The sequence below is a fragment of the Heterodontus francisci genome, chromosome 18 (assembly GCF_036365525.1).
Source record: "Heterodontus francisci isolate sHetFra1 chromosome 18, sHetFra1.hap1, whole genome shotgun sequence".
NCBI classification, from domain to species: Eukaryota; Metazoa; Chordata; class Chondrichthyes; order Heterodontiformes; family Heterodontidae; genus Heterodontus; species Heterodontus francisci.
This window is the reverse complement of record NC_090388.1, coordinates 51,103,851-51,126,435: the sequence shown is the minus strand read 5'-3', so window position 1 is coordinate 51,126,435 and position 22,585 is coordinate 51,103,851. Positions and strand designations below refer to the sequence as shown.

Here is a 22,585-nt window from a genome sequence, read left to right as displayed (position 1 = left end):
ACAGTTTCAGAGTGACCCTGGCTTTGAGTCACATGACTACATCCTGGTACTTAGCTCATTAGCATTCTAAGATCTTAAAGGGGCATCACTCTTAAAGGCAATCATACAACAGGTACTACATCTACTTCTGGTGCAAACCTTCCCCAGACATTGATCAGTGGAGGAAAAAACAATCTTCTCTTGTGTTCCTACAGTTGCAAAACGGCATTAAGCAAGGCCTATGCCTTGACTGCTAGTATGCAAATGATCCACTCATGTGGCTGGATTCAGCTAAGAGTATCCACCACTTTATTTTGTAAGTTTATTAGTACTGGTGTGGCAGATCGAAGATTTGCTACATACCAGAAAACTTTCCTGCTTTCTTAAGCTTACTTAGTATATGTGGGGCAGGGTCACAGAGAAATGGTCAAAAAGAAAATGCTTTAAATGTATGGATTCTCACAATAACAAAAAAAAAGTTGAGTGAATAACCCTGGCAGCTAGCAAATAAATTATTTTTCAGGAGTACAGATGAGCAACGAGTGCATATTTCCATCAGTTAGCACATAGATTTTTGTTACTTTTTGTTAATATTTAATGGAACTTCAATGTATTAACAATATTAAAAACAAACTCTATTTCAGAAAACAAATTGATACTTACGACATATCCATAATTATCTAGCCCGTTGATCTCTTTCTCTGAAGTCATGGCAGTTCAGGCCCAGCGACACAATAAAATACAGTCACGAGCACTTCTTTCAGAAGGACAGGCAGCAAGCGTTTAATCCCCGGTAACCTCAAAGAGAGGTCTGAAATTTCTGTGATCAAATTTCTTTTAAAAAAAATATTGTTCCACCTCAGGAACTACTTGCTCACAAAAAGTTCACTCTCTAAAGTTCTCTAGATGAAAACTATCGTTCCAGTGAGAGTGCAGGAAAGTGAGAGGACTGACTGAAATTTGCAGTTATAGCCTGAAAAAGTACTGCCCAAACACAGCAAACAAATTCTGACTGTATAGTCCAATTTATCATTGAATCTGACTGATTCGAACAGAGTTGCAGCTCAGAAATGCCCTGCCCACTGTATTAGATTAAACCTGCCATGCAAGAACACTCACACGTACTATATCAGCCACTCCCATTCTTTCATAATACAAAATAAAAATGAAACGCTTACTGCACAGGGCTATAAAGTGACATTCTTCTTCTTTGGCCTCCTTGTCTCGAGAGACAATGCGTAAGCGCCTGGAGGTGGTCAGTGGTTTGTGAAGCAGCGCCTGGAGTGGCTATAAAGGACAATTCGAGAGTGACAGACTCTTCCACAGGTGCTGCAGATAAAATTGGTTGTCGGGACTGTTACACAGTTGGCTCTCCCCTTGCGCTTCTGTCTTTTTTCCTGCCAACTGCTAAGTCGCTTCGACCCGCCACACTTTAGCCCCGCCTTTATGGCTGCCCGCCAGCTCTGGCAATCACTGGCAACTGACTCCCACGACTTGTGGTAAATGTCACAATGTTGTGTTTGCAGACGTCTTTAAAGCAGACACGTGGACGGCCGGTGGGTCTGATACCAGTGACGAGCTCGCTGTACAATGTATCCTTGGGGATCCTGCCATCTTCCATGCGGCTCACATGGCCAAGCCATCTCAAGCGATGCTGGCTCAATAGGGTGTAGAAAGAACAAAGAACAAAGAACAAAGAAAATTACAGCACAGGAACAGGCCCTTCGGCCCTCCAAGTCTGCGCCGATCCAGATCCTCTATCTAAACATGACGCCTATTTTCTAAGGGTCTGTATCTCTTTACTTCCTGCCCATTCATGTATCTGTCTAGATACATCTTAAAAGACGCTATCGTGCCCGCGTCTACCACCTCCGCAGGCAACGCGTTCCAGGCACCCACCACCCTCTGCGTAAAGAACTTTCCACGCATATCCCCCCTAAACTTTTCCCCTTTCACTTTGAACTTGTGACCCCTAGTAATTGAATCCCCCACTCTGGGAAAAAGTTTGTTGCTATCCAACCTGTCTATACCTCTCATGATTTTGCACACCTCAATCAGGTCCCCCCTCAACCTCCGTCTTTCTAATGAAAATAATCCTAATCTACTCAACCTCTCTTCATAGCTAGCGCCCTCCATACCAGGCAACATCCTGGTGAACCTCCTCTGCACCCTCTCCAAATCATCCACATCCTTTTGGTAATGTGGCGACCAGAACTGCACGCAGTATTCCAAATGTGGCCGAACCAAAGTCCTATACAACTGTAACATGACCTGCCAACTCTTGTACTCAATACCCCGTCCGATGAAGGAAAGCATGCCGTATGCCTTCTTGACCACTCTATTGATCTGCGTTGCCACCTTCAGGGAACAATGGACCTGAACACCCAAATCTCTCTGTACATCAATTTTCCCCAGGACTTTTCTATTTACTGTATACTTCACTCTTGAATTGGATCTTCCAAAATGCATCACCTCGCATTTGCCCTGATTGAACTCCATCTGCCATTTCTCTGCCCAACTCTCCAGTCTATCTATATTCTGCTGTATTCTCTGACAGTCCCCTTCACTATCTGCTACTCCACCAACAATCTTAGTGTTGTCTGCAAACCTGCTAATCAGACCACCTATACTTTCCTCCAAATCATTTATGTATATCACAAACAACAGTGGTCCCAGCACGGATCCCTGTGGAACACCACTGGTCACACGTCTCCATTTTGAGAAACTCCCTTCCACTGCTACTCTCTGTCTCCTGTTGCCCAGCCAGTTCTTTATCCATCTAGCTAGTAGACCTTGGACCCCATGCGCCTTCACTTTCTCCATCAGCCTACCATGGGAAACCTTATCAAACGCCTTACTGAAGTCCATGTATATGACATCTACAGCCCTTCCCTCATCAATCAACTTTGTCACTTCCTCAAAGAATTCTATTAAGTTGGTAAGACATGACCTTCCCTGCACAAAACCATGTTGCCTGTCACTGATAAGCCCATTTTCTTCCAAATGGGAATAGATCCTATCCCTCAGTAACTTCTCCAGCAGCTTCCCTACCACTGACGTCAGGCTCACCGGTCTATAATTACTTGGATTATCCCTGCTACCCTTCTTAAACAAGAGGACAACATTAGCAATTCTCCAGTCCTCCGGGACCTCACCCGTGTTTAAGGATGCTGCAAAGATATCTGTTAAGGTCCCAGCTATTTCCTCTCTCGCTTCCCTCAGTAACCTGGGATAGATCCCATCCGGACCTGGGGACTTGTCCACCTTAATGCCTTTTAGAATACCCAACACTTCCTCCCTCCTTATGCCGACTTGACCTAGAGTAATCAAACATCTGTTCCTAACCTCAACATCCTTCATGTCCCTCTCCTCGGTGAATACCGATGCAAAGTACTTGTTTAGAATCTCACCCATTTTCTCTGACTCCACGCAGAACTTTCCTCCTTTGTCCTTGAGTGGGCCAATCCTTTCTCTAGTTACCCTCTTGCTCCTTATATATGAATAAAAGGCTTTGGGATTTTCCTTAACCCTGTTTGCTAAAGATATTTCATGACCCCTTTTAGCCCTCTTAATTCCTCGTTTCAGATTGGTCGTACATTCCCGATATTCTTTCAAAGCTTCGTCTTTCTTCAGCCACCTAGACCTTATGTATGCTTCCTTTTTCCTCTTAGCTAGTCTCACAATTTCACCTGTCATCTACGGTTCCCTAATCTTGCCATTTCTATCCCTCATTTTCACAGGAACATGTCTCTCCTGCACGCTAATCAACCTCTCTTTAAAAGCCTCCCACATATCACATGTGGATTTACCTTCAAACAGCTGCTCCCAATCTACATTCCCCAGCTCCTGCCAAATTTTGGTATAGTTGGCCTTCCCCCAATTTAGCACTCTTTCTTTAGGACCACTCTCGTCTTTGTCCATAAGTATTTTAAAGCTTACGGAATTGTGATCACTATTCCCAAAGTAGTCCCCTACTGAAACTTCAACCACCTGGCCGGGCTCATTCCCCAACACCAGGTCTAGTATGGCCCCTTCCCGAGTTGGACTATTTACATATTTCTCTAGAAAACCCTCCTGGATGCTCCTGACAAATTCTGCTCCATCTAGACCTCTAACACTAAGTGAATCCCAGTCAATGTTGGGAAAATTTAAATCTCCTATCACCACCACCCTGTTGCTCCTACATCTTTCCATAATCTGTTTACATATTTGTACCTCTATCTCACGCTCGCTGTTGGGAAGCCTGTAGTACAGCCCCAACATTGTTACCGCACCCTTCCTATTTCTGAGTTCTGCCCATATTGCCTCACTGCTCGAGTCCTCCATAGTACCCTCCTTCAGCACAGCTGTGATATCCTCTTTGACCAGTAGTGCAACTCCTCCACCCCTTTTACCTCCCTCTCTATCCCGCCTGAAGCATCGATATCCTGGGATATTTAGTTGCCAATCATGCCCTTCCCTCAACCAAGTCTCAGTAATAGCAATAACATCATACTCCCAGGTACTAATCCAAGCCCTAAGTTCATCTGCCTTACCTACTACACTTCTTGCATTAAAACAAATGCACCTCAGACCACCACTCCCTTTGCGTTCATCATCTGCTCCCTGCCTGCTCTTCCCCTTAGTCACGCTGACTTCATTATCTAGTTCCTTACAGGCTTTCGTTACTACCTCCTTACTGTCCACTGACCTCCTCATTTGGTTCCCATCCCCCTGCCACATTAGTTTAAACCCTCCCCAACAGCGTTAGCAAAAGCACTCCCAAGGACATTGGTTCCAGTCCGGCCCAGGTGTAGACCGTCCAATTTGTAATAGTCCCACCTCCCCCAGAACCGGTCCCAATGTCCCAAAAATCTGAACCCCTCCTTCCTGCACCATTTCTCAAGCCACGCATTCATCCTGACTATTCTTTCATTTCTACTCTGACTATCACGTGGCACTGGTAGCAATCCTGAGATTACTACCTCTGAGGTCCTACTTTTTAACTTGGCTCCTAACTCCCTAAATTCTGCTTGTAGGACCTCATCCCGTTTTTTACCTATATCATTGGTGCCTATGTGCACAACGACAACTGGCTGTTCACCCTCCCCCTTCAGAATGTTCTGCAGCCGATCTGAGACATCCCTGACCCATGCACCTGGGAGGCAACATACCATTCGGGTGTCTCGTTTTCGACCACAGAACTGCCTATCTACTCCCCTTACAATCGAATCCCCGATGACTATAGCCCTTCCACTCTTTTTCCCGCCCTTCCGAACAGCAGAGCCAGCCACGGTGCCATGAACCTGGCTACTGCTGCCTTCCCCTGGTGAGCCATCTCTCTCAACAGTATCCAAAATGGTATACTTGTTTTGGAGGGAGATGACCGCAGGGGACTCCTGCGCTGCCTTCCTGCTCTTTCTCTGCCTTTTGGTCACCCATTCCCTTTCTCCCTCAGCAATCCTAATCTGCGGTGTGACCAATTCGCTAAACGTGCTAGCCACGACCTCCTCAGCATCGCGCATGCTCCAAAGTGAGTCCATCCGCAGCTCGAGAGCCGTCATGCGGTCTAACAAGAGCTGCAGCTGGACACACTTACTGCACGTGAACGAGTCAGGGACATCAGCCGTGTCCCTGAGCTCCCACATTGAGCAAGAGGAGCATGACATGGGTCTGAGATCTCCTGCCATTTTTAATCTTAAGCTTAACTTAGTTAAATGAAAAAGGAACGAAAAGTTTTTACCAATCACACAATTAAAAAAAAAGAGAAATAGAAAAAGCCTTACCTTATCTACACACCACCGAGTCCTTTTTTTTTGGTTAGAGGAGGAGGGCAGGTGGGAGACACTACACGTGTAGTGTCTCGGGTTCAGAAATGGCCCAAATATATAGGGTTTTACTTACCCAGGTCTCCGCCGAAAACAAAAGGAAATTAAGTTTACTTTGAAACTGACCTTCCCAGCTGATCACTCGCTCGCACTCTCTGCTCCAGAATAAGCTGCTGCAATGCAATGCTGGGGATGTTGGCCGCCTCGAGGACTTCTGTGTTGGAGATACGGTCCTGCCACCTGATGCCAAGGATTCTGCCGAGGCAGCGAAGATGGAATGAATTGAATGGAATGAAGACGTCACTCTTGGCTGACATACGTTGTCCAGGCCTCGCTGCCATAGAGCAAGGTACTGAGGACACAGGCTTGATACACTCGGACTTTTGTGTTCCGTGTGTCATTACTACAATCATAAAAGTAGACTGCTGCACAAACACTGCGAGTGTGACAGCTTAGCCGAAATTTAGATACAGAGATGTGGGATCGGAATTCCCCCTCCCCCCCAACTGGACTTTAAAACTGGACATTGTGAAGTATGGGGAAGGAACCCCAACCCCCACAGACACTCATACTGTGAATGAGAGCCAAAGCTCAACACAAAGCACACAGAGGCAGGCTGCATTCCAATGGGTCAATTTCGAACATTCCAACATCACAACAGAACTGCTCCTATTAAAGGACTGGAATTTGGGACATTATCATAACAGTGACACAGGATAACTGCCATCATGTAACCCAATTAAGTAATTGGGGAGGCCATTGTTACAACTAACTGGCCCCAGACCACAGCATTCACTCCTGTCAAGACAGGAGAGAAACCTTTTCATGCATATCAGCTCTGGAGCCTGGAATACCTCACCTTGGTGGAGTTCATTGTTTTCGGTCGTGGAAATAACATCAGCACTAAATGGATATGTCTGGACCAGGCAGGTAAGAGATTAAAAGATGCTAAGTGCTGACCATCCAGCAGGATGGCTTCAGGAGATGTTCTTATGATATTTCAATAAGGATTATCATAAAAAGGACAAGATCAAAGGGTTTGGCGCTGTAGTCAAGAAGGAGGGTCAGAAACGGTCAACCTGGCTCGTGGACCTACAAATTCTCACCGGAAGGACCAACCATGTGGAGGATTGTAAGTTATCAGCCAAATCCGAGGGGTATTTGGGGCTGAGAGTTTAAAGCAATTTTAAGTGTAACAACCAAATCCTGGGAGGGTTTGAGTTTTGAATTGAGTGAGTTTGGGGCAGAAACGTGAGGTTTTGCCTGTGGTTTTCCAAAAAAGGTTTATCTTGTAAGTCATGGTGACTTGTGTGTTTGGGTGGGAGCTGAGGTTAAATCATGAAGGGATTTAAATCAGACTAACCAATCAAGGTATCACATGGCATCCTTTAAATTAGTTTAGAGGTTTTTGTGTGAGGGTGTTAAGAGGGTTTTAATAAACAAGTTTGTGGTTCAGCCCAATCCTGTGTCTGTGCAATTTGTCCTTTATATAATCCTAAAGTCAAGAACTATCAGTAAGGAAGAAAACAGGAGCGGGAACCTCTTACAGAGGGTCAGAGAAAATGGGGCAGATTTTCAACACTGCCTGATGGAAATAAAAGTTTGTCAATTTATTTAATGGGCAGGGGATCCACAACACCAATTTTGCACCTGAACAGTAAGTTGAGAACCTACCCCAATATATAGGGAGTTAGGTACTGGCATGAAATTTGTACACCACCCCTCCTCTCGCTGTTACTCCACTGCCTGCTATTGCCCTTGCTGCCTCCCTTCTGGCTGTACATCTATGGAATTCGAGCACAGGAACAAGCAGACATGGTTATATATGTTTCTCTATGTCAGCTGGACAAATTGGTGATGAAATAATGCTCTCAAGCCATATCTGCCACTGAAGTATACATGGAATACTTCACATGGGCATTCCTATATTATTTTGCTATCCTGGGAAAATGCCAGCTCCCTTAGTCTTTGAATCATAAATCATTCTGACTGAAACATCAGGACTTCACTGGGAAGTGGTTCTGTGCTAAGCCAAAGAGAGGTTGGCTCTGTGAGGTTTTTTTCTTGAAACAAGAAAATGGCAACTTAATGGTTTCCCTTCATAGAAGGTTCAGGGGCAGCAAAAGAGTGACTTACCTTGAGTCTTGTATATGTCTTGTTCCTATCAAATAACATTCATATCAAGAGACCAATTACAAAGCCCCTAGAATGCCAGATGGTTCATTTTCTCTAAATTGTTCCCTTGCACTATACAGAGCTGTGGGAAAGATGCCTCAGCTTATTTTAGTTAAGTTTTGTTTCTGTGTTGGTGCTTCAGGATGTACAGAATCTAATGGATACCATCAGATCTGCCCTCCTGCTGATCAGTCAGTACTCAGATCCAGAAGCCAGCAGAAGTGACGTGTCTAGTATCCACCTTCATGAAGTCATCCTGTCTCTAGATGGCATCATGTGTTACTTTTTGAACCAGTGTGCTCACATGTCTGCTGATGTCTGTGGTAGGATACCAGATCTGACTGTCTACTCACCTTCAGTGTTGACAGAAGCTGCTGAAGAGTTCCCTTGGGACTCAGAAGCCCTGAGGTACCATGGTACAGCCAAGGCCTACTGGTGCCTCTGGACTTCTGGTGTATTTTGCAGCAGCTCTGAGATAAATTTAAGAATATCATAAAAGGTATCAGGGGTAGACACAGTGATAAAAATAAACACGGTAAGTATATATGTGCACAAAAGAACAACTTTATGATGTGAAGTCCAGCACTGTGAAGGAACACATTTGTTCTCTTGTTCCTTGTTCTATTTATAGAAGGCCAATTTGCAACATAGAACCAAGTTCCTTCTACGCCTCTTTACTGAACCACTGCCTCCACAGGCAGACCTCTTCTGTTACATTACAGGAACATAGGAAGAGGAGTAGGCCATTCAGCCCATCGAGCCTGCCCCACCTTTCAATACGATCATGGCTGATCATCTACTTCAATGCCTTTTTCCCCACACTAGTCTTATATCCCCTTATGTCATCGGTATTTAGAAATCTGTCAATCTCTGCTTTAAACATGCTCAATGACTGAGCTTCCACAGCCCTCTGGGGTAGAGAATTCCAAAGATTCACAACCCTCTGAGTAAAGAAATTTCTCCTCATCTCTGTCCTAAGTGGCTTCCCCCTTATTTTGAAATTGTGTTCCCTGGTTCTAGACTCCCCAACCAGGAGAAACATCTTACCTGCATCTACCCTGTCTATCCCTTTAAGTATTTTGTAGGTTTCAATGAGATCACCTCTCATTCTTCGAAACTCTAGAGAATACAGGCCCAGTTTCCCCAATCTCTCTTCATTAGGACAGTCCTGCCATCCCAGGAACAAGTCTGGTGAACCTTTGTTGCATTCCCTCTATAGCAATAATATCCTTCCTAAGGTAAGGGGACCAAAACTGCACACAGTACTCCAGGTACGGTCTAACCAAGGTTCTATACAGTTGAAGCAAGACTTCACTACTCCTGTACTCAAAACCTCTTGCAATAAAGGCTAACATACTATTAGCCTTCCTAATTGCTTGCTGCACCTGCATGTTAGCTTTCAGTGACTTATTGACGAGGCCACCCAGGTCCCTTTGTACATCTACACTTTCTAATCTCCTACCATTTAGGAAATCCTCTGCACATCTGTTCCTCCTACCAAAATGGATAACCTCACATTTTTCCACATTACATTGAATCTGCCAGGTTCTTGCCCTCCCACTAAGCCTGTCCGATCCCCTGAAGCCGCTTTGCATCTTCCTCACAACATACATTCCCACCTAGTTTTGTGTCAGCCGCGAACTTGGAAATATTACATTTGGTGCCCATATCCAAATCATTGATATAAATTGTGAACAGCTGGGGCTCAAGCACTGATCCCTGCGATACCCCACTAGTCACAGCCTGCCAACATGAGAATGACCCGTTTATTCCGACTCTCTGCTTTCTGCTTGTTAACCAATCCTTAATCCACGCCAGTATATTACCTCCTATCCCATGTGCTTTCATTTTGCTAACCAACCTCCTGTGGGGGTCTTTATCAAAATCAGCTGAAAGTACAAGCTGTTGTTGATCCAGGGAGATAGTCATTCCGCTTTACCTACCATTCAGCTATATTATTCCAACCATCATTTATTCTTCATGGGATACTCGCTCAGATATCTACAAAGCTATGGGATGGGATTTTACTCACAGCGCAGGTTTCTGGTGGGAAACTGTGCTGGGGCATTTACTTCTCACCCACCTGTGGCAGAAAGAGGCCATGCTGATTTTAACTGCTGGGCCTTGTTAACATGCTGCTAATAAATCCGCACCCAGAATGGGTGCGAAGCAGCTGACAGCCTGTGAAAGTAGGCCACTCGGCTGTAATCAGGTTAAGCAGGGTACTGGGGTTCCTGTGGCATCTTGTGGTCTGGGAGTGGAGGAGATCTGGGACAATAGAGGTCTAAATTTTCCTTGTGGGGCCTGAATGAATACTCCTGCTTCTCCTGGCCCCACAAAGGAAAGTATTTTGAATATTTGTTTATGCTTCTGGTGAGAAAGTTGCAGTGGTTTCTTGGTCAGGCCAGATTTAAAATTGAAGGCCCAATTACATCACTGGATTTTTAATAGGGACCCTGTCAGCTTAGCCCGAACTTCCAGGGCTGCCAGTAAAAATAGGAAACTGCAAGATGGCACAGGACATCGATTCACCTGGTTGATTTTAACTGTTTACTCACCTGGCATCTGCCAGGTGGGTAGGGTTAAAATCTATCCCTGTGTATTCAGTGCATGGTATTATACACAAGGGGTGAAACAGTGTAAGATTTTGTACATAAATTCCCGCACCAAAGAAGCATTAGAGTGATGATCACTGGAATTCTCCAACAAAAATATATTTGCTGCAATTATTGTTCATCTTATTGAAAGCAAGCATATAGGGTGGCACAGTGGTGCAGTGGTTAGCACCACAGCCTCACAGCTCCAGCGACCCGGATTCAGTTCTGGGTACTGCCTGTGCAGTGTTTGCAAGTTCTCCCTGTGACCGCGTGGGATTCCGCCGGGTTCTCCGGTTTCCTCCCACAGCCAAAGACTTGCAGGTTGATAGGTAAATTGGCCATTGTAAATTGCCCCTAGTGTTGGTAGGTGAATGGTGGGGATGTGGTAGGGAATATGGGATTAATGTAGGATAAATGGGTGGTTGCTGGATGGCATAGACTCGGTGGGCTGAAGGGCCTGTTTCGGTGCTGTATTAATAAATAAATAAAACCTTATGTTGTAGCTTTTGTCCTGATTGATGCTAGGTTGTAGTGACTCATATGCACAGGAAGTAAGCTAAAGAAGTTATAATGTAAGGCAGATGTACTGAACACGTGCACGCATGTACATAAGAACATTTGCTACCAATCTTCTAATTGAGTCAGCTGAGAGGAAGATTTATTTAATTAGGATGGAGCCAATGAACACACAAACAATTAACCTACTTCCAATATTTCCTCTGGCCTATTTTTGAATTTGGCCTTCAATGCTCCAAGTCCATTTCGTTGAAATTTCTTGAACAAAATGCTGCTTGTTCATTTTTGTTTAATTATTGAATTCTATTTTTACACATTAAAAGTGATGCCTGTATTTTCCAGCAGATTGACAGTAACTCCACTCAGGCAGTAACTCCAGAATTACTCTTAAGTATTCAATATCAAAGCATTAAGAAGTTATTTTTCATTTTCAGGAATGCATTATTGCCATCAAGAGAAACTTAACCTTCAGTCTGGCATCAAACCAGATATATCATGTCAAAATGAGCTTTTTGTAATTTTTCAACTGAGCATCATGACACTGAAATAAACATAATGACAGTTTTAAATCCATTCCAATGTCGGGAATAACATTGGCCTTGCTATTATTTCTCCCACGGTGGGCAGAGGAAGGGCCGAAAACGAAAAAAATGAGGAATGCAACCCTAACCCATCATGTAGTTGAGACAGTTCAGTAACATGCTTGGGAGCCTGTTTTAAATGTTACAGTTGCTGCAGTAGGTTTCCCAGGGTCACACCCAGCAGTGACAGGGTGGTGCAAGCTGCTTGCTCCACAAGGTCAGTACCTTTATCAACATTCCTTGTGGGCCAGGATGAGCACGAGTGCTCCACCCGGTACCTCATGGAAGCCTTTGGCCTCCATTCTGCTGATTGCGGCCAATACTTCCACCCCCAAGGTCTGATCACTGGTCTTGCCCCATCAGAATATATTGGAAATATCGGGGAGTTGAGGGCCATGAGGAGCTGGCACAAAAGAAGAGTTGAGGTCTGGGGCAGATCAGCCATGATCTTATTGAATGGTGGGGCAGGCTTAAGGGGCCGAATGGCCTACTCCTGCTCCTATTTCTTATGTTCTTATGTTTTTATGGATCCTGTGATGGTCTTTCCCTCGTCCCCCAAGCTCTGGCTGTCAATCTCTCCATGCCGCAATCATGGCCATTCCCATGACCCCCAGCTCTGAACGCTACTGTCCCCCCTCACGATTACTGGGGACCGTCCCCCAGGGTCCCCAGATGTGGCCTCCTGCTATTGGTTTTTCTGCCCGACTGCCAATTTGGCTGCCTGCCAGGCAGGAAATGGAAGATAAAAATGATAACGAGGTCCTGTCGTTAAATTCCGCATGCCAAGTTGCTCAGTCATTTTGCCCATACACTACCTGTCTCCTTGTAAATATTGGGGCCTTTAATACACAAATATTGATCATGTATGATCAAACAGTTAACACACAAGCCCAGATTTTCCAACACAGTCTGCCTGATTTTGGGGTGGGTAATGTAAGGTAGCCGCTCTCTGTCATAGCTCCATCCATTTCGTGCCCAACACAGTTTCCAATAGTCATTTTGTAGTACAGAACTTGAGTATTGCTGAAAATAGAGCCAAGCTTTGTTTATAAATTTAAACCAGGCAGCTTGACTCTGATTGGTCAAGGCATTGCGCTGAGGAATGATTCAGCGAATGGTTGTCACTTATTTTGTTTAGCTGAAATAGGCGCAATATATGTACATGTTCTTTCAGTCTGCAAAGAACAAGGCCCTGTGCATTAATATATGTAGCTTCCAGTATGCGCCCACATCCCATAAAAGAAAAAAAATGTTACTTAATAGCAGTTTATTTTTCACACTTATGTCTCATGTGCAAATTGTTAGAAATTATTTTGGCCCCCAGCACTATTATTGGTACTGATGGGTTTTCCAGATGGTAGCCCTATATCTGACATGTCCGGAAGAGACAGGTCATACATAAAGCAAGATATTTCTGCCCATTTGCTGGTATTCACCACATGAATCTGCAGACACAGAGGTCAACATACTACGTGACATTTGACAGGTGATTAGTGCAGGTTGTGTTTCACATCCAAGGCCTACACCCAAGGGTTTTAAAGGAAGTGGCTGTGGGGATAGTGGAGGCATTGGTCGAAATATTCCATAACTAACTGGATTCCAGAAGGGTCCCAGCAGATTGGAAAACTGCTAATGCGACGCCCCTGTTCAAGAAGGGAGGGAGACAAAAAGCAGGAAAGTATAGGCCAGTCAGCCTAACATCGGTCATTGGGAAAATGCTAGAGTCCATTATAAAGGAAGAAATAGCAGGACATTTAGAAAAGCTTAACACAATCAAACAGGGTCAACATGGCTTTGTGAAAGGGAAATCATGTTTGACAAATTTGCTAGAGTTCCTTGAGGATATAACAAGCAGATTTGATAAAGGGGAACCAATAGATGTAGTGTATTTGGATTTCCAGAAGGCATTCGATAAGGTGCCACATAAAAAATTATTGCACAAGATAGGAACTCATGGTATTGGGGGTAATGTATTAGCACGAAATTGAGGATTGGTTAACTCACAGAAGACAGAGAGTCGGGATTAATGGGTGTTTTTCAGGTTGGAAAGATGTAACTAGTGGAGTGCTACAAGGATCAGTCCAACGGCCTCAATTATTTGTTATCTATGTTAATGACTTGGAGGAGTGGGCAAAGTGTAATATATCTAAATTTGCTGACGATACAAAATTAGGTGGGAGGGCATGTTGTGATGAGGACATAAGAAATCTGCAAGGGGATATAGATAGGTTGAGTGAGTGGGCAAAAACTTGGCAGATGGAGTTTAATGTAGGAAAGTGTGAGGTCCTGCATTTTGGTAGGAAGAATCAAAAGGCAGATTATTATTTAAATGGAGAGAGACTTCAAAAAAGTGCAGCACAGAGGGATCTGGTTGTTCTTGTGCATGAAGCACAAAAGGTTAGCATGCAGTTGTAGCAAGCAATTAAGAAGGCAAATGGAATTTTGGCCTTTATTGCTAGGAGGTTGGAATTTAAAATTAGGGAAGTCTTGTTAGAACTGCACTGGGTATTGGTGAGGCCGCACCTGGAGTACTGTGTACAGTTTTGGTCCCCGTATTTAAGAAAAGATGTACTGGCATTGGAGGCAGTTCAAAAGAGATTCACTAGGCTGATTCCTGGGATGAAGGGGTTGACTTATCAAGAACGGCTAAACAGGTTAGGCCTTTATTCACTAGAGTTTAGAAGAACGAGGGGTGATCTTATTGAAACGTACAAGATTCTGAGGGGGCTCGACAGGGTAGATGTTGAGAAGATGTTTCCACTAGTGGGGGAATCTCGAACTAGGGGACATAGTTACAGGATAAGGGGACACTCATTTAAAACTGAGATGCAAAGGAATTTCTTCTCTCAGAGGGTAGTGAATGTCTGGAATTCTCTACCCCAGAGAGTTGTGGAGGCTAGATCACTGAAAGTATTTAAAGAGACGGTAGATAGATTTTTGAAATATCGGGGCGTTGAGGGCTATGAGGAGCTGGCACGAAAGAGGAGTTGAGGTCTGGGGATGATCAGCCATGATCTTATTGAATGGCACAGCAGGTTTGAGGGGCTGAATGGCCTTCTCCTGCTCCTATTTCTTATGTTCTTATGTTTATATGCTCAAAAAAAGGAGCTGGAACAGCAGATCCATTGGCACCACAGATTAATGCATGTGAATGCCGAATTAACTGGAATGTTGGATGCTTCTTCAGAACCATCCCAGACATAGTGACCCTGATTTTAACTTTGATTCACTTTTGTATGGGTGAGTTTTCGTTTCCATTGAAACCTCCCTGTTTCACTCAAATACAGACCTAGTATATTTTAACTCTTGGGCCTCCTTGCAATCTCACCGGTGAGTTACCCACTGAATTGTTGACCCGACTCTGAACCTGCCTACTTTTAGGGAGCAATTTCTGGTGAGTCAGCCAGAGGAATATTTAAGCAGCAAAGCACCTCTCAAAGGGAGATTACATTGTCTTCCAGCTGGCTTCGTGTTTTCATTGCAGCAAGAAGGAAATTGGTCGAAAAGGAATTGCATGCTAGCCCCCCAGGTTCTCAAAAGCTTCCCTCGAGGTGCTTGTGGAAGAGGTGAGGGTGCTGTGGGAACTTCTGTTCTGGAGAAAGCCAGGATGGTTGCCAAACCCTCTGTCTACCGGACATGGAGAGAGATTTCAGAGATCAGCAGCTCGACAAGTACCGCATCAATGACCTCACCGATGTAGCAAACATCAGTACTACTGTTCATTTATGCCTCTTTCTTTACACATAGCAACAGTCCCTCATTCTCCTCATTAATACTCTCAAAAATTCCCTTTCCTTCATCATTTGGCTTCATACCCAGCACGAGACCACACTATACTGCCTCTCATTCTCATTTCAAACATATATTCACTTTTTCCTTGTTCCCTTCACACCAGCCATTGGCACCATTCTCCTCTCACTTGCTAGACTTTGCATAATCATCAGCTTCTCTTGGGACTGCTTCTTCACTTCACACTGCACACACTTGCTTCCCATTCAACATCTCCTCATCCTGATTGCAGCTTGCTTCTTCTTCTCCCTTTTATCAAATGCAATACCTGTACAAGCCTGACACATCTGCTTTCAGTAGCCATTCACAAACTCTTGCCCTCTCTTTCTGCAAGACAACACAACATACAATAATTGAGAGAATAGCAAGATTGGGAAGGACCACCCAACCTGAAGCTCCTGTCAGAGCTATAGCAGCAAGCTCTCAGGATTAATAGCCTCTTGCGAGCTGCCAAAATTGCAGATGTCAAGGTGACCTGATTAATGCAGCTATACACTGAAGACTGGGAGATGTGGGTGTTGTCTCTACTAGCAGGGTAGAAGGAACCTGAGACAAAAAGGTGCCTGAGCATTTCAGGAAAGAGACTCTTAACCTATAGTCCCTGTGGGCTAGGTACAAGCAGCTCCCCTCGAACTGTGCTCTAAGTAACCCAGCTACTGCCCATCCTATCTGCTGAGGCTACTGCTGCTGCACCTTAGTTTCTTCCAACTGTTTATCCATCTAGAATAATGAAGCAAAAATGGGATCCATGAAAACACTTAGTAAGGCAAACACATTAAATAAAAGCAATCTCCAAGCTCCAAAATGCACTTTCATTACATTAATCAGAAAAGCACAAAAATCATAATCATCTTAGTTAACAGAGGTGGGTGCCTCTTTAAATTGTCCTGCAAGTCATGTTGCTCAGTTTCTGATGCCAATCATGCCCAGTTAAATCACATCGTGATCCCAATTACATCATGGGACCCCTGAAATAAATGGCATATCTTGTAGGATTTTTGCTGGAGTCCGAGAACCTTTCAGACAAAAGCTGCAATGTAGACAATCAGACTACAATTCGGAGCAACAAGGTGCCACTCCGAATTCCCAGCAGGTCCTCCATGTGGGTACCCCTGTAGCACCTGCCCTAATCTGCAAATTACCCCATTCCTGGGACTTGGGACAAGGTACTAGAGGAGTCAGAGCAGTGGATGGAAGTTCAATTCCACCAATTGTGTCACTGATAGTTTTCATTAGCTAAAAAGCTAATGCCATTTTTTTCAACTGATCAAAAGTTAGAATATTGAAAATTATCAAAACATTTTGTATAACATAAGGAGTCTGCCAATTATACTTGTTGGGGGATCCGAGAAACTCACCATATCCAGAGGAGTAGTGCAAGATAATTGCTAAGTAACGCAACAGCCATAATAATACACTCAACTTTCATTATTTCCACTGGTGGCAAGGTACCAAGACATGCCTAACATGAGAAAATAGGGAAAAGATTACAATTAGCAAATTTTGCGCTTATATGCTGTATTGCATTCCTGCGTGCATTATTTTTATCCACGTATTAACCCAGTCACCCTGACATGTTGAAACTGGACAATACAACCTCTTTGAGATTTAAATGGGTCAACAGCTACATAATCTAGTATGAGTGCATTAAGCATTTATGAGTGATTCTTCCCAATCAGACTCTCTATTTATATTTTAAGGATGCAGAACTTCTTTTATTAATTAGCAAATTGGTGGTAAAATAATAAGAAAAAAAGCTAAAGATTATCATTGGTGAAGGAAGCTGGCCCTGAAATTGCCTGCCTGTTCCACGAGACTCCCAAAGTGACTATAGTGATAGCCCAGTGGAACAGGCACAAACTCTGCCTGGACCCAGAAACCACAGGGTGCAGACTGCTGTTGGAATTTCCAGTGATCTTGTTCAGGGGGAGTTTCAACCCAGCCCCATATAAGGCCACTGAAGGTGGGGACTCTCTACAAGGACAGTTCCTGCTTCCTTGAACTCATATAGGCTCATTATACGTTTGCAATTGGGCTTCACCGAGGCATCCGGGCAAGTGGCAAGCTAAGTAATTTTTATTTTATTTACTGACAGTATTGGCCCTGTTGGAAAGGGGGCAGCTGGGACAAAACTCTTCTGTGGGGTCAGGGAGGGGTGACAGTTGGGCACCCCTCTGGATGGCAGCAAGCACTGGAGTTTCCCACCTGTTTGGGCTAATGTATGCCCAAGATGTGTCCCAGTGGCCTGCTGATCCCAGGTTAATTAGGTGCCACCTCCCTGAACTCACACAATCTTGTGGGACAAGTGCTTGGGGTTCCCAGCAGATGCAATGCTGACACAATTGTGGGATTCACATGCCCGAGTAATTTAGGGGCCTATTTGTTCTAACAGCAACTGGCTATGAAAATGTCTGGGAAAAACTGCAAAACTAAATTAAATCTCTCTCATCTTAGTATGAAAAGTGTAGTGGCAAAAAGGTTTAATTTTGCAGGGCTATGTCCTGTACAACAGGGGTTCCTGAAATACATCAAATACCACATTAGCTTGAGCAATATTCAAGTATCTCCTTAAATTGGCATTAAATCCCTTGCATAGGCTAACAAGGGGCCTATTGTCTGTTTAAGGACTCAACTCTGAAACTCATGAAAACTAGCTGGTTAGGAGTAAGTTCCAACTAGTTTTGCCAGCTCTACAGCAGCCTAACCAGTGGTCCTGAAACGGATTACTGCAGGCTACCAAAAACAAGATAAGTAAACTTTATTTCACTTACATTAATGTGGGGTCAGGAGGTGCAATCCTTTTGGATCCACAAAAACACTGCGGGCCATTGCTGGCCTAAGCTTGCCATGTCTCCTTCCCCTGTCCTGCCATTTGCCTTCTCTCCCCTCCTAGGGCCAGCCTGAGGGTTGGCAGATGGCATCTTGCTCTGGGCCCAATCAACAAGCTGCATTGTTTTTATTGATTATTGCCTGCAGTTCACTAGTTTCATGGCAATGAGGTGTGAGGGCCAATTTTGGATCATCCTTAGGCCAGTCTCTGTACATGTAGTACCAAAAGTCAACATTAACCATTTTCTCCCCAGTACATATGAACATACGAACACCTGAATTTGGAGCAGGAGTAGCCACTCGGCCCCTCGAGCCTGCTCCACCATTCAACAAGATCTTGGCTGATCTGATTGTTAGCTCAACTCCACATTCCTGCCTATCCCCAATAACCTTTCAGCCCCTTACTTATCAAGAATCTATCTACCTCTGCCTTAAAAATATCCGAAGTCTCTGCTTCCACCACCTTTTGAGGAAGAGAGTTCCAAAGACTCACGACCCTCTGAGAGAAAAAATTTCTCCTTATCTCTGTCTTAAATGGGCGACCCCTTATTTTTAAACAATGACCCCTAGTTCTAGATTTTCCAAAAAAAGGAGAAATTCTTTCCACATTCACCCTGTCAAGACCCCTCAGGATCTTACATGTTTCAATCAAGTCGCTTCTTACTTTTCTAAACTCCAGCGGATACAAGCCCAGCCTGTCCAACCTTTCCTCATAAGACAACCCGCCCATTCCAAGTATTAGTCTACTAAATCTTCTCTGAACTGCTTCCAACGCATTTACAACCTTCTTTAAATAAGGAGACCAATACTGTACACAGTTAGCCAGATGTGGGCTCACCAATGCCCTGTATAACTGAAGCCTAACCTCCCAACTTTTGTATTCAATTCCCCTCGCAATAAACGCTAACTTTCTATTAGCTTTCCTAATTACTTGCTGAACCTGCATACTAACCTTTTGTGATTCATGCACTAGGACATCCAGATCCCTCTGCATCTCAGAGCTCTGCAATCTCTCACCATTTAGATAATAGGCTTCTTTTTTATTCTTCCTGCCAAAATGGACAATCTCACATTTTCCCATGTTATACTCCATTTTTTGTCCACTCACTTAAACTCTCTATATCTCCTTATGTCCTCTTCACAACTTATTTTCCTACCTATCTTTATGTCATCAGCAAATTTAGCAACCATACCTTCGATCTCTTCATCCAAGTAATTTATATAACTTGTAAAAAGTTGAGGCCCCAACACTGATCCCTGTAGCACACCACTCGTTACATCTTGCCAATCAGATAATGACCCATGTATGCCTACTCTTTGTTTCCTGTTAGCTAGCCAATCTTCTATCCATGCCAATACGTTACCCCCTACACCATGAGCTTTTATTTTCTACAATAACCTTTGATGTGGCACCTTATCAACTGCCTTCTGGAAATCTAAGTACAGTATATCCACAGGTTCTCCTTTATCCACAGCACGTTACTTCTTCAAAGAACGCCAATAAATTGGTTAACAGTATATCCAAAATGACAGTTTTTGCAGAGCAGGCAAATAAAGAGAACACTCTTAATACCCCAGGCACCTTTCTGACATTTTCATAGTTCAACACAACCATAAAAACATAAGAAATAGGAGCAGGAGTAGGCCATACAGCCCCTCAAAACTGCTGTGCCATTTGAGCAGACCATGGCTGATCTCCGACATAACACAACTTCCCTGCCCTATCCCCATATCCCTTGATGCCGTTAGTGTCCAATAAATCATATCAGTAAATTGACACTTCACTCCCTAAAATCTTTACAAATCCAACTCAAAGAACAAAGATATATAGGATATTCAGCTGTGACATAGAAAGGGTTACATCAGTCAAAGTATTCAGGAATTTAGCCCCATGCCAGCATAATGTCAAGAAGACAAAGTTAAGGGCACACTACCTGAATGCACGCAGCATTCGCAACAAAGTAGATGATTTAAAGGCACAAATAGAGGTAAATGGATATGATCTAATCGCCATTACGGAAACGTGGCGACAGGGTGACCAAGACTGGGAACTGAATATTCAAGAGTATTCGAGATTTAGGAAGTACTGGAAAAAAGGAAAAGGAGGTGGTGTTGTGCTGATAATAAGGGATGGGATCAGTACATTAGTAAGGGAGGATCTCTGATCAGAAGAACAAAAAGTGGGCTAAGCAACAGCAAGGAGCATCAAACATTGGTAAGAGTTGGTAGTAGTAATGTGGGGCATGGTATTAATCAGGAGATCAGAGAAGCATGTAGAATAGATAATACAGTAATTATGGGTTACTTCAATCTGCACATAGACTGGGTAAATCTAATGAGCACTAATGCTGTGGAGGATGAGTTTCTGGAGTGTGTTAGGGATGGTTTTCTAGAGCAGTATGTTGAGGAATTGACTGGAGAACAGGCTATTTTAGATCTAGTACTATGTAACCAGAAAGGGCTAATTAATAATCTTGAAGTAAAAGAACCTTTAGGGAAGAGTGACCATAATATGATAGAATTTTACATGATGTTTGAAAGTGAGGTAGTTCAATCTGAAGCCAGTGTGTTAAATTTGAACAAAGGAAATTATGAAGGTATGAGGGGCAAATTGGCTGACGTGGATTGGGCAAATACATTAAAAGGTATGACAGTGCATAGACAATGGATAGTCTTCAAAGAATTATTACACAGTTTACAGCAACTATTCATTCCTTCAAGGCACACAAACCCCAAAAGTAAAGAGAGTCAACTGTGGATAACAAAAGAAGTTAAGGATTATATAAGATTAAAAGAAAAGGCCTATAAAGTTGCCAGAAATAGTAGTAAACCTAAGGATTGGGAGGATTTTAGAATACAGCAAAGGAGAACGAAGAAACTGATAAAGAAATGGAGAATAGAATATGAATGTAAACTAGCAAAAAACATAAAAATGGACTGTAAAAGCTTCTATAGGTATGTAAAAAGGAAACATTTGGCAAAGACAAATGTGGGTCCATTACAGGCAGAGTCAGGAGAATTTGTAATGGAGAATAGAGATATGGCAGAGAAGCTAAATGATTACTTTGTGTCTGTCTTCACTGAGGAAGATACAAGAAATCTCCCAGAATTAGAGATCCAAAGGATTAGGGATAATGAGGAATTGAAGGAAATTAGTATTAGGAAGAAGGTTGTATTGGAGAAATTAATGGGGCTGAAGGTGAATAAGTCCCCAGGATCTGATATTCTACATCGCAGAGTGTTGAAAGAGGTAGCTGTGGAGATAGCGGATGCATTGGTGATCATCTTCCAAAATTCTATAGATTCTGGAACGGTTCCTGCAGTTGGAAGGTAGCAAATGTCATCCCACTATTTAAGAAGGGAGGGAGAGAGAAAACAGGGAACTACAGACCTGTTTGCCTTACATCAGTAGCAGGTACAATGTTACAATCTATTCTAAAGGATGTGATAAATGGACACTTGGATAATAATGATCTGATTGGGCATAGTCAACATTGATTTATGAATGGGAAATCATATTTGACAAACCTGTTGGAGTTTTTTGAGGGTGTTACTGATATAATTGATAACGGAGAGTTGATAGACGAGAGGGTGGGGGCGGGGGAAAGGGGGTGCAAGGGGTTGGGGATGGGGGTGCAAGGGGGTGGCGGTGGGGGGTAAGGGGGAGCAAGGTGGGAGGGGGTGGGGGGAAGGAGATGCAAGGGGGGAGGGATGGGGGAAGGAGGAGCGAGGGGGGAGGGGGTGGGGGGAAGGAGGTGCGAGGGGGTGTATTGCTTGCATGTGGAGCCGGTCTGAGAACAGGAAGGCCATGCGCTCATCGTCGCCCCAGTCCGGGCACTGCAGCTCCAGCTCCAACATGACCCCATACTGGCTCCAGCCGCGGGTGACGCTGATCCTGAAGGCCGCGGCCTGGCGGCACCAAGTCAGCTTCAGGCCGTGGGAGGATTACCTCCCAGATCAGAGCAGTGAGTTCAGGGCGAAGGAACTTCCAAAACTCAAAAATACAGCAAAGAAACATCATAAAACAGGATTAAGCATTAGTATGCTAATATTCACATGGCGTAATTTGAAGGCGGTATTGTTTTAAAGTGATATTTAACACATTGTATCTTTGTCCTCATTATTTTCCTGCTCCCTGGGGCTGTCTTGTATTATGTATGAGATCCACCATTGACATGCTGTTCTCCCTTCGCCACCTACAGGAGAAATGCTGCGAACAACGGATGCCCCTCTACGTTGCCTTCATAGATCTCACCAAAGCCTTTGACCTCGTCAGCAGACATGGTCTCTTCAGACTACTTGAAAAGATCGG

The 22,585-nt window shown here is 43.9% G+C and overlaps 1 protein-coding gene across 2 annotated transcripts in view; it reads right to left on the bottom strand.

Moving 5' to 3' along the window:
- The window catches only part of slc23a4 (solute carrier family 23 member 4), a 60,562-nt gene extending 59,513 nt beyond the window's left edge, over positions 1–1,049 (bottom strand). For both annotated transcript variants that reach the window (XM_068050737.1, XM_068050736.1), the window contains exon 1: positions 643–1,049. Coding sequence is in view for 1 of the 2 variants with exons in the window: in XM_068050736.1 (XP_067906837.1) it covers positions 643–690 (48 nt within the window). In the remaining variant the exon portion in view is untranslated. The remainder of the gene's footprint in view (positions 1–642) is intronic.
- Between the last annotated feature and the right edge of the window lie 21,536 nt (positions 1,050–22,585).